Source organism: Microtus oregoni, unplaced genomic scaffold, assembly GCF_018167655.1.
Source record: "Microtus oregoni isolate MIOR12 unplaced genomic scaffold, Mior012 000013F_ref0000133, whole genome shotgun sequence".
Taxonomy (NCBI): Eukaryota; Metazoa; Chordata; class Mammalia; order Rodentia; family Cricetidae; genus Microtus; species Microtus oregoni.
The window spans coordinates 47,215,009-47,227,119 of record NW_024543072.1 but is presented as its reverse complement, the minus strand read 5'-3'; the positions used below and the strand labels follow the sequence as shown (position 1 = coordinate 47,227,119).

Here is a 12,111-nt window from a genome sequence, read left to right as displayed (position 1 = left end):
AAAGTAACAGAAGTTGTGAAAGAACCTTCTACTATATTTGGTTTATCTGATTTAACAACAGGTTTGCTTTCTTGATTATTAGTATGTTACAAAAAACAAGTTGACTGCTTTAAATACAGAATGATATCGACCATGTTGAGCCAAAAAGTGATTTTACAGATACTTTTAGGCTTATCATGAATTTCCAGACAAGTTTTTTTGGTTTTTAATTTCCTTCAGTAGCGGACAGCATTTTCAGTTTGCCTCTCCTAACTTAGGCTCTTTCTCTTGTTTTGCACTACCTGGCAGAACATTTTAAGCACACCTTTATATGTACATGTGGATTCTTTTTTGACCATTACTATCAATTCTAAAAACTAAGGATGCTTTTTTTTCCCCCCCTATATCTCATTTTAACTTTTTGAGCACGGCCTGGTATGTGAAGTTAATCAAGCCTGTAATCCCAGCCTTTGGGAGACTGAGGTAGGAGAATAATAGATTTCAAGCCAGCATGTGCTGCATAGTGAGTTCCAGTCTTAGCTATACATTGAGCCCTATCTCAAAAAGTAAAGTAATACAGTATTTGTCACTCTGCTTTTGTTTAGGAAATTGTCTTTTGAGCAGAAATGTCTGATGGTGTTTGATTCCAGAAGTTGTGATAAAAATGTGCTGCTAGCTTCAAAAAGTAATGGTTGCCGGGCAGTGGTGGCGCACGCCTTTAATCCCAGCACTCAGGAGGCAGAGGCAGGTGGATCTCTGTGAGTTCGAGGCCAGCCTGATCTACAAGAGCTAGTTCCAGGACAGGCTCCAAAGCTACAGAAAAACCCTGTCTCAAAAAACTTTTTTTAAAAAAAGGCTAATGATTTTTAAAAACTTCTTAACTATCTTAGTGCCTGCTTAGTACCAGTTCTGTGCTTGACATTTAGCCACCAGAAGGATGAATCAAGTACAACTGCTGCCTTTTTATTGTTTACTATGAGAAAGAAGGAAAAAAGGACACAGGTTATGCACATGTGTGAATGAGTGGACTGAGAATGGAGCTGGTAGACAGGGAGGTGGTGGCACCAAAAATTGAATTAAAATATCTGAGGCTTTAAATTATTTAGCATATTGACTGAGCCTGAGATTTATTCCATTATCTCTTTCTCTTTGGAGATGTTCACCTGTCCGGTAACATCCCCTGGCCTTGTGCGTTTGGGTTCCCACTCTGTAAGTATTCCTTTCCTTTGGAATGCCCATGTATTCAGAATGCTTCGTCCTTAGGAAAAACAAATTGCAGTTTTATCTGTCTCCTTTTCTGCAGTGCCAGAGTCCTGAAACGATATCTGCACTGGTTTTTGTGCTGATATTTTATTTGTATTTTAATAAATAAAAGCTTGCCTGAAGATAAGATTGCAAAACTAAGCCACGGGCCAGGGAGTGGTGACACACACACTTTAATCCCAGGAGACAGAGGCAGATTGATCTCTGTGAGTTCAAGGCTCCCCTGGGCTATACAACATCGATCCAGAAACAGACCCAGGTGGTGGCCACTCAACACCTTTAACCCCAGTGTTTGGGAGTCACACACTTTTAATCCCAGCACTAGGTAGGTAGAGAGAGGACCATAAAGGGGAAGAGACAGGAACTCACTGGAGTGTGGAGTCTGAGGATTCGTGAAGACAGGATCTTGCTCTTTCGGTCTGAAGATTTGGTAGAGGTAAAAGGTCTCTTTAGTGACTGGATGCTTTGCTTTTCTGATCTTCAGCTTGAACCACAGTATCTGTCTCTGGGTTTTTATTATTCATGCTACAGGTTTTCTGGATTTGCTTTCTCTTTCCTTTTGGTTATTTATTCTCTGCACTTTTTCAAGATCACAGGAAACTGGATGGTGGTGGCATGCACCTTTAATCCCAGCACTCAGGAGGCTGGGGCAGGCAGATCTGAGCTTGAGGTCTACAGAGTCAAGTTCCAGGACATCCAGGCATACGCAGAGAAACACAAGAGACCGTGTACTAATACAGTAGTGTTTTCTTGTTTATTCCAGCTGCAATACTTAGTTATGTGCATTCCTCTCTTATACTTTTCTCCTTTGGCTCCTCCTCTGTTCACCCTGCCCATTTATTCTTTCAGATTCTACTTTCCTGCTTCTTTTGACTCAACTTCTCTTTCCAGTCACTTGTAGATTATTTACTACTTTACTCAGTAGCAAATTTAACAGTTTGAGAATGCAGCCCCCACCACTTACACATACATACCAAACAAAAGTGTATGGTCCAGCATATTTTAGGAAGCTTAACTCACAATTTACAAGCATTTAACTTGAGGAATGTGTTATGTTTAGGAAATCTGAAAGTGCATAACAGACAAAAATGGTTGGGAAATATAAACTGCATTAGAATTGAAACACATGTTAGTTGTATTTAAGAACTAATTTTCAGGCATATGAGATGGCCTTGTAGGTACAGGCATTCACAGCCTGGTCTTCAGATCCAAGTTCCAGGACAGCCAGGGCTATACAAGGGAAACCCTGTCTGTTTGTTTGTTTGTTTGTTTGTTTGTTTGTTGAGATAGGGTTTCTCTGTGGCTTTGGAGCCTGTCCTGGAACTAGCTCTTATAGACCAGGCTGGCCTCGAACTCATAGAGATCCACCTGCCTCTGCCTCCCAAGTATAACTACTATGTTAAAAAATTAACATCTCAATATCTTGGCTGTAATTAAAGCTCTTTGAAGACACAAAACATTGATTATAGTTCTCAGGCTGTTTTGTACAGGGTAGAAATTTTAGTTTTGGGGTTGGCCTCCTGCCTCCACCTCTGTGTGCTAAAGTTACAGGTGTGCACCCCATATCCATTTATGTGGTCCTAAGGTTCAGACTCAGGACTTCCTGGATGCTAAGCAAGTATTCTACCAACTGAGCTACACCTCCAGCCCCAAGGGCAGAAACATTTTCCATGGAATTACCTTGACTAAAGCTGAAAGGTACACACTGGAGTTTTTCTCCGTAGCATTTGCCTTCTGAAGTACACTTGCCATTTTCTGATCTGAACTATAGCCGTTCCCATGAGGTACTAGACTCCATACGATAGGAAACAAAAGTGTATGTCTGTATGGTGGGAATAACTAAAAATGGAACAGGGGAAAAATGCTAGAACAATTTTCTAACTCTTTAAATTTCTTTTCAGAGAGACATATCTCAATTCAAAGGCGGCTTGCTGATCTGGAGAAGTTAGCTTTTGTGGCTGAAGGAGACATTGACACTGCCAGTTCGTTGAACTCAGGTAATCTGGATCCAGGTATACCCATGTTTGGGGTACACACACACTTTCTGTTTTGTTCTTTTTTTTTTTTTTTTTTGAGACAAGGTCTCATATCTTGTTTTCATTGTTCTGTTTTGTCTTTTTTTATTTTTTTCTTTCTGCAACATTTAACTTTCAGCTCATGAAAACAGTTTGTAAGAATAAATTTATTCCTATTGAACTAGAACAGTAGTACTAGTTCTATAAGGTGGTAATTGAATTAGCAACAAGTTTTGGACATCCCAAAACACTGCCTTAAATAGCATAGCAGGGACTCGAGAGATGGCTCATTGATGAAGAGCACTGGCAGCTCTTCCAGCGGATGTGGGTTCAAGTCCCAGCACCTGCATGGTGGGTCACAACCATTTATAATTCTAGTTCCAGGGTACCCAACGCCCTCTTCTGGCCTCTCTAGGCACCAAGCATGTCCATGATACACAGACATATATATTCAGGCAAAACACTTACACATAAAATAAAAATAAATTAAAAAGCAGGTAAAATTCTCTGGTACAAAGTGGGGGCAATATAGTTGGAACAAAGTTCTAAAATGTTGTCAGTGCTCCACTCTCCTGCCTCTACCCCACTATTCATCCTCATATTTTCTCTCTGTCCCTCTCTTGGCGTGCATGTGGGAGTCAGGGTGACATATGGAGCTCAGTGCTTTCCTTTCATGTGCGTCCCAGAGACTCTAAGACTGGATGGCGAGTGCCTTTGCCCACTGACCCATCGCCTCTGCCCCTGCTCTCTGTTCTAAGTGCTTAGCCATTGCGTCTGCCAGTGCCCTGCTCTTCTAAGTGCCTAGTTCTCGTGTTTGTTTAAAATAAGCAGTGTATATTCAAAAATGAATTATACTTATTCTTGCATTATTCTGTGCGAAAGATTTTTGCATTAAAATCATTATTGATTTGTTATTTCTGTATATTTTATTGTTTTAAGCTTAAATTTGAGACTGTAGTTCTTATTTGTTTAACTACTTATTGGCAATATGGGTCCTGGGCATTGAACATAGGTTGTCAGGCTTGGCGGCAAGTAAATGCCTTTACCTATCGAGCCACTTGCCAGGCTGAGATTTTAATTCTTGGACATTTTATCAGAACTGTTATTTAAAATGTACTATATTGCTAAGTTAATGCATATTTTAATGATCTTTCAGGAATACTCCATAAATAAGGGAAAACATAAATGTAGTGATACAGTGAAGGTCAGGATGTGATGGTTTTTCCAGGTCCCTGGCCTCAGAACAGCAATGTATTACGCACTATCTTCTATTTTTCTTACCGTGTCTTTTAGCTGTCTTCGCTACTGCCAGGGTAGTAAGGGAAGCACCATAGCAGATGCTTAGGCACCTCTGCCCAACACCTGCCTTCTAGAAATGCCACATTGCTGGTTTTCCATTCTCAGGTGCAGAGTGGTAGACTCCCTAGCAAAAGTTTAGTTTTAAAAAGTTTATCACTTTTTAAACTTCTCTGTTCCTACTGGAAACAGCTGTCATCAGCTAGCCACAAATAGCAGAGTTTGAAGGCTAAAAAATAGTCATTGTTCAAATGCTACAATTCTTCTGAAGGACATCGAGGATCAGAAATAAATATATTCCTGCAGTTAAAATCTTTGTCTAAGAAGGAGGGTGAGTACATGGAGAGGTTCCCTGCTGCTTTTGTTGCTGAATCCAGGCATTAATAGCTGATAATCTACGCTTTTTCTTCTCTTTAAGAAAACAGTCATACTTGTCCATTGTGCCCTAAGGAAAAATTCAGAGCTTATAATAGTCAGAAGCTCCGTCGACACCTTCAGAATTTACACTGGAAAATCTCAGTTGAATTTGAAGGTTAGTATTTCAAGTATTTTCACTTTATATTATGACGATTTAATGTATTTAACAAAAGACACTAAGCACATGACAGTTCAGTGGACATTTCTAATCATTTGTGACTGCGATGTATTGGGCAACTCTGATGTGGGGGTCCCTGTTGCTTGTTAAACAATGTTTTATTAGGTTTCTTTTCCTCATGTAGAACAGCTGCTATTTTACATATAATTTTAAAGACAAAGTAAATGCCAAAAGCAAGAAAATAAAATAATTGGTACCAAGAAAAAAGTCAGTAGCTGAAATTTTCAGGATGTTAATAGAATATAGGATATTCAGAACTAGCTTTACTATAGATAAGGGAAAATAATTAAAAATATACTAAGTATAATGACAAAATGATGTAATTTGAAGGAATAAATTTTTAACAAGTTGGTTCATAAGAAAAATAATAAAGTTGAAACTAAGATCATGTTAAGAGACTAGATTCTGAGGCAGTGAAGTACGGTATCTTTTACATTTTAAAATACATATATTAATCCTTCATGTGAGTGTCATACCAATAAAATAACCAGTAGACAATAGTAGAAACACAGTGGTAGATAGATGTGTGAGGATAGTCATTGCATCATGTACTTTGTAACAAAAACTGGGAATTAAAAAGAATATTGACTGCATTGTGGCATATACATTCTAATGCAGCCTCTAATAAGAATGTGTTCGACATAGCCTAGCAAACTTTGAACTTTCATTTCCACAGTAAACTACAGTCTAAGTTAGGTTTCTATTGCTGTGATAAAACAGTGACCAACAGCATGTAGTTCACCATCCATGGAAGTCGGGCAGGAATTCAAAGCAGGAACCTGGAGGCAGGAGCGGAAGCAGAGACTGTGAAGGTGCATAGCTTACTAGCTTGCTCTTTATGGCTTACTCAGCAGCTTCCTTTCTTGCTTTCTTTCTTTTCTTTTCTTTTTTTATAAGACAGGGTTTCTCTGTGTAGCCTGTACCAAGTCTGTCCTGGAACTCGGTTTGTGGACCAAGCTGGCCTCAAACTTGGAGATCTGCTTGCCTCTGCGTCCTGAGTGCCAGAATCAAAAGTGTGCACCATCACTGCCTGGTTGCCAGTATTTTCTTGTATTTATTTATTTAAGAGAGACAGATTTTCTATGTATGTCACCCTAACCGAAATTGCTCTGTAGACCAGGGGCTGGCCTCAAACTTACAGAGATCTGCCTGCCTCTGCCTCCCAAGTGCTGGGATTAAAGGCATGTGCCACCACTGCCCAACTTTAGCTTGCTTTTTTATAGTGCCCAGGGCCACCAGCCCACTGGTGGCACCACCCAAGGTGAGCCACATTAATCAATAAAGAAAATGCTCCACAGTCTTGCCCACAGTCCAGTCTAGTAGTGGCATTTTCTCATATGAGATTATTTCTTCAAAATGACTCTAAGATGAAAGAAATAGTCAATGTCGCTACTAATGAAATTAGCAATATGTAAGATATATTTTATAATATTTCACCTGAATAAAACTGAAGTTCTTCTCTGAAGAAAATCCTCTGCATTGCAGTCTTATACCTACATATGTATAGAATACACATACACCCTCTCTCTCATACATGCAGATCCATACACACTTGTATATGATTATGTGAGATAGAAATTGTTGAATATGTGGGCCAGTCAGCATCCTCTCGCTGAGTTAATGATTACTGGGAATGGGAGAGACATTTTCTTAAGTAGGGTACCCATGCTTCTGAAAGCAAGCCCTCACCTTCGCTCCTGTAAGTAACTAATGAAACTCACTGGGTCATAATTTTTTTCCCCAAAAGACATGATGGTAGAAAGGGATCAGCAGGAGTGAGATGGAGACAAGGTGTGAGAGTGAGCAGTAGAGATATACATTTGGGAAATGTCCGAATCTAGACAGTATTTAAAGTCATGAGATTCAACGACATAGATAACCTCTGGGCCCCTCAACAATATGCAGTGGGGGAAACAATGTAAGCATGAGAATGAGGGGAGGTGACTGGGTTGGGAGAGTCCTTCTGTCAGCAAAATAAAGCTGAAGCGATCTGGTTCAAGGAAATTCATAGGGATGGAAATATAACTCAACTGTAGAGTAATTCCTTAGCATGTAGAAAGCCCTGAAATTTATCTCTGGAATTACCCAAAGAAAGAACTGAAGAAAAGGGATAGTGGTTTGTTCAAAGACAGGATCTCAAGTAGCCCAGGCTGACCTTAAGTAGCTGTGTAATTGAGGATGACATCATTCTCTGGCTTCTACCTCCCAAGTGCTGGGCTTACAAGCATGCTACACAATACCTAGTATTTTGACAAATATATTTTGAGATGACCAGTAGTCAATTAAAATTCCTTAACAAGCGATTAGAATTAGGAGTAGTCAATTAAAATTCCTTAACAAGCGATTAGAATTAGGGGTCTTAGTGTTGGGAATAAGTTAGTAACTAGCACTATATTATCCATTATACTTGAAATTCCTTCTCATAAGAGATCATTGAAGTCATGAGAGATGTTAAACGTACTAGAGAAAAAGTATATAGTCACCAACCAAGCTTAATAAATATCTATATTTAGGGTATGAAAAAAAATCTAAAGATCAACACCAAAAACTAAGAATAATAAATTCAGAAATAAAGTCAAACATTTACAGGTGGGAGGAAAACCAAGATTATCACCTGTTATTTTAGTAAAGAAGCAAAGAAGATGAAGTTCAAGGTTGAGAATAACAATCTCAGTGCCAGAGAACAAATCATCTTGACAGAACTAGAATTTGAACACAGGTCTCCTATATTTGCTTATATTCATATATCTGTCTCATTTATTAAAATAAGTGTTGTTCAAGTAATTATGATGTTACAAATAGAAGAATAATCCTAATGATTCTTCCTTTTTTCTTTTTCTTTTTGAGACAGGGTTTCATTATACAGCCCTGGCTGACCTGGAATTCACTATGTAGATCAGGCTGGCCTCACACTCACAGAAATTCACCTGCCTCTGCTTCCTGAATGTTTGGATTAAAGGCATGTGTCAGTGCACTGGGTGATCCTAATTATTTTTTAAAAATTAAAAATATACTTATAACTTTGAATGCCAGTAGGAGTTTAATGAATAATAATAATAACACAGCTAGCCATTTTTCATTCTAGGCTACAGGATGTGCATCTGTCACTTAGCTTGTCGGCCAATAAAACCAACCATTGTTGGAGAACAGGTAATCAGATGCTTGCTCTTATTTTTAAATTAGTTGACTTTAAAGAAAGCACATTTTTTCCACTCTTGAAACTATACTTTGCCTGGGCTTAAGGGATGACTGAGCGGTTAAGAGCACTGGCTGCTCTTCCAGAGTTCCTAAGTTCAATTCCCAGTACCCATATGGTCTCTCACAGCCATCTGTGACTGTAGTCCCATAGGATTGGATGCCATCTTCTGGTGTGCAGATGTACAAGTGGACAAAACACCTACATACATAAAGTATATAAATAAACTGCCAAGAGCCAGTTCTCTTTCTGTCACCTTACCAAGTCCAGTACTCACAAACATATTACAGCTTAAAACTCACATTTTATTGTCTTAGTAACAACCTGCTTAAATGAAATGTTCCATTTGGTAGGTTTCCAGCAAATTGGGTGCCCATTACCATTGCATCATTTGTTCAGCGACAATCACCAGAAGGACTGACATGCTAGGGCATGTTAAGCGCCATGTGAATAAAGGAGAAACTAAGTCCAGATACATTGCTGGTAAGTTATGCAATCTCACTAACTTATTAAGAATTAAGTCTTTAAAATAAAATGATCCAGTTATTCTTTTCAGACATTAAGTATATAAACATACTGATTTAACTAAATTATTTGGTTGACATTGACAGATAATCCATAACTTCACATTTTTTTCTTTCTATGATGTTTCCAATAATGTTCAGCTATTCTCAACAGATATTAGTAAATGTTATAAACCAGGAACCTTTTTTTTTTTATGTGGCGGTTTTTCAAGACAGGATTTATGGATTTATCTGTGTATCCCTGGCTGTCCTGAAACTTGCCTTGTAGACTAGACTGGCCTCAAACAGAGATCTGCCTGCCTATCTCCCAAGTGATGGGATCAAAGGCATGCACCAACATGCCCAGCCAAACTAAGTAACTTATGAAAGAGTTTATAATTATCTATTATGAAAAATTATAGAATTATAGTCATAGGACTTTTATATCAGTAACTGTTTTGCTTATTGTGGAAAATACTGGGAACAGGATGCCCAGTGGAAAAGACCTTTATTGTGAATAATATAAAATCTCAAGGGTTAGGTTAGCAAAAGCTGATATTGTGAGATACAAGACATGCCTCTTCAGTGAGTAAACATTAGAAAAGGTTACTTTTATTGATGTTATAGAAAGGGAAATATGGGTGTCATTTAATGTCCTGAATATAATACTGACCAAAAAAAGGACAGATAAAGACTATAATTATTTTTCAAATATTACATTTGTCTTACCTCTTGAATATTTTAAATATATATGAATCTATTTTCATAACAGTATTCCATTTGAGTTTGTAGCTGAAGGATTATAATGTATACTAAATATAAAATGTTCCTGTCATTACTTAATAGCCATTTGAATGCAGTTCAGTTTAAAATTATAATTGTGAGAAAGTGAGACCCACAAGATTGCTTAATGGGTAGAAGTCCTTCTATGCATGCCGGGTAAGCTAAGTTCTACCCCTGAATCCATAAGGTGGCAGGGGAACACTGACTACCCAGTGTTCTGAACTTCAGGGGTTCAGAAAATACTAAGATTCTTACTCAGCCCACTAATGGAAAGCAAGCATATAAATACTCAATTTCTTTTTTTTTTTCTTTTTTTTTTTTTTTTTTGAGACAAGGTTTCTCTGTAGCTTTGAAGCCTGTCCTGGAACTAGCTCTGTAGACCAGGCTGGCCTCGAACTCACAGAGATCCACCTGCCTCTGCCTCCTGAGTGCTGGGATTAAAGGCGTGTGCCACCACCGCCCGGCTAAATACTCAATTTCTATAGTATTAAAGTACCCTCTTTGGCCATCCTGTGAATGCATAATGTAGCATAATGAATCATAAAAATATTCTAGGATTTTTGCTATCTGAAGATATTCTTGGGTTTTATAATACTGGTATAGTGATAGGATACACAGAATTTTAAGTGGATGAACGTACTCGCATTCACCAAATACCTGCCGAGGCACAACTTTTTCCACAGACAATTGAATAAATTCGTTCTGTGACTTTCTTTTGTTTTTTTCTTTCTTATGCCTACTGAACTGTTTGCTTTAGAACAAAATGATATAAAGCTACGTTATGAAATGTATTCTGTTAGATATTTAGCATTATTTTCAATTATCCTCTAGTAACAGTTTTTTCTTCTATTTTAGCTTCTACTGCCAAATCATCTAATGAAATTTTGAAGGAGACAGATACAGATATACAAGTTTTTCCTAACTACTCTATACCTCAGAAAACAGATTCATATTTTAATCCCAAAATGAAACTAAATCGGTAAGATTGATTGAAAATAGAGCAATAGACTTTTCAGATGAACTTCTTTCAATCTCTCTGTTTATATATATTAAGATTTAAATCTTCTATTTAGTATTTTTCTCAAAATCTACCAACCCAATTTTTCAAAGAATAAAATAGGCCTAACTATGTAATTAAACTTGTACAGACTGGTGGAAAGTCTTATTTATTAAATAAATGGATGCTTGTTAGATATAATTCAGTTAGATTCATAGTTTAACCTCACAAAACTTATAGGTCTTGAACTATTAATTTGAGAGTGTATATAAGGTAGATAGATACGTTCTTTATTCTACAAAGTTGAAACCATAATACAGCAAAGTTACTTCAGATTATTCTTTCTTTCTAGTCAGCTAATATTCTGTACGTTGGCTGCTTTGGCTAAGGAACGAAAACCTTTGGAGTGTTTAGATGCCTTTGGAGCCACTGGTAAGTAAAAAAACTTAATTTTTCAAATTTATTTTGCCTGTGTGATGTTTATCAAATCCATGCAGTACTTTTAGAGGCCAGAAGAAGGCATCAGATCCCCTGGAAGTGGCATTAGAGATGGATGCAAGCCATAATGTGGGTGCTAGGTCCTCTGGAAAAGTGGCCATTGCTCTTAAGTTAAATCCACCTCCCCAGCGCCTATATAATGTCTTCATTAGCTGCACATGGTGGTGCTGCTCAGCTTTAATTCCAGCACATGGGAAACAGAGGCAGGCGAATCCCTGTGAATCCAAGGCCAGGCTGGTCTATATAGAGAGTTTCAGCATTGCCAGAGCTACATAGTGAAACTTTGAATCCAAAAAAAAAAAAAAAAAAAAAATCAAATTTTCACATAAAAAAGTTTAAGATCCAAGGCAAGATTTTATATTTTTTATGGAATTTTTTAAAAAGATTCTATATAAAAATAGACAGTGTAATGAACTAATTCCCTTGTGTCGCTTCAAGTATAATTCACGCATGTTCTGTCTTAGTCTATCAGTATCTCCACAACTTCAGATTTCATACATTAGTCTCTTTATTCCCATTAATTTAAAATAAATTTGGACATATTTTATGTATTAAGGGAAAAAAAAGCCAAGCAAGGGATCAATGTATGGCTGACCTTCGACTCTATGACCTCCTGATCCTCTGCAGCTTCCCGTGCTGAGATAGCAGGACCATCCTCCATACTCAGGCGTCTCTTTAAAATAAAGCTATAATAGCATTACCATGCCTAGAAAATGAAGGCTAATTCAGACATCTAAACATTTCTAAAAATTCAAATCAAAATCCGAAGAGTCTATATTACCTTGACTCAAGTCTACATCTCTTTTGTTGTTGTTAGACACAGTCTTACTCTGTAGCCTTGGCTGACCTGGAACTCACTATGTACCACAGGCTGGCCTCAAACTCAAGAGATTCTGAATTCCAGCTGTCTCTGCCTGGAATTAAAGCCATGCATTGTCGTACCCAGCTAAGTCTCTTTCTTATATGGTCTCCTTTCATTTTGAATG

At 37.7% G+C, this 12,111-nt stretch overlaps 1 protein-coding gene across 2 annotated transcripts in view; it reads left to right on the top strand.

Moving 5' to 3' along the window:
- Trmt1l (tRNA methyltransferase 1 like) overlaps positions 1-12,111 on the top strand; it is a 30,039-nt gene that overhangs the window by 2,044 nt on the left and 15,884 nt on the right. For both annotated transcript variants that reach the window (XM_041663010.1, XM_041663011.1), the window contains exons 2-7: positions 3,144-3,239; positions 4,972-5,085; positions 8,234-8,298; positions 8,698-8,827; positions 10,486-10,609; positions 10,980-11,059. In XM_041663010.1, coding sequence (XP_041518944.1) covers positions 3,144-3,239; positions 4,972-5,085; positions 8,234-8,298; positions 8,698-8,827; positions 10,486-10,609; positions 10,980-11,059 — 609 coding nt within the window. The remainder of the gene's footprint in view (positions 1-3,143; positions 3,240-4,971; positions 5,086-8,233; positions 8,299-8,697; positions 8,828-10,485; positions 10,610-10,979; positions 11,060-12,111) is intronic.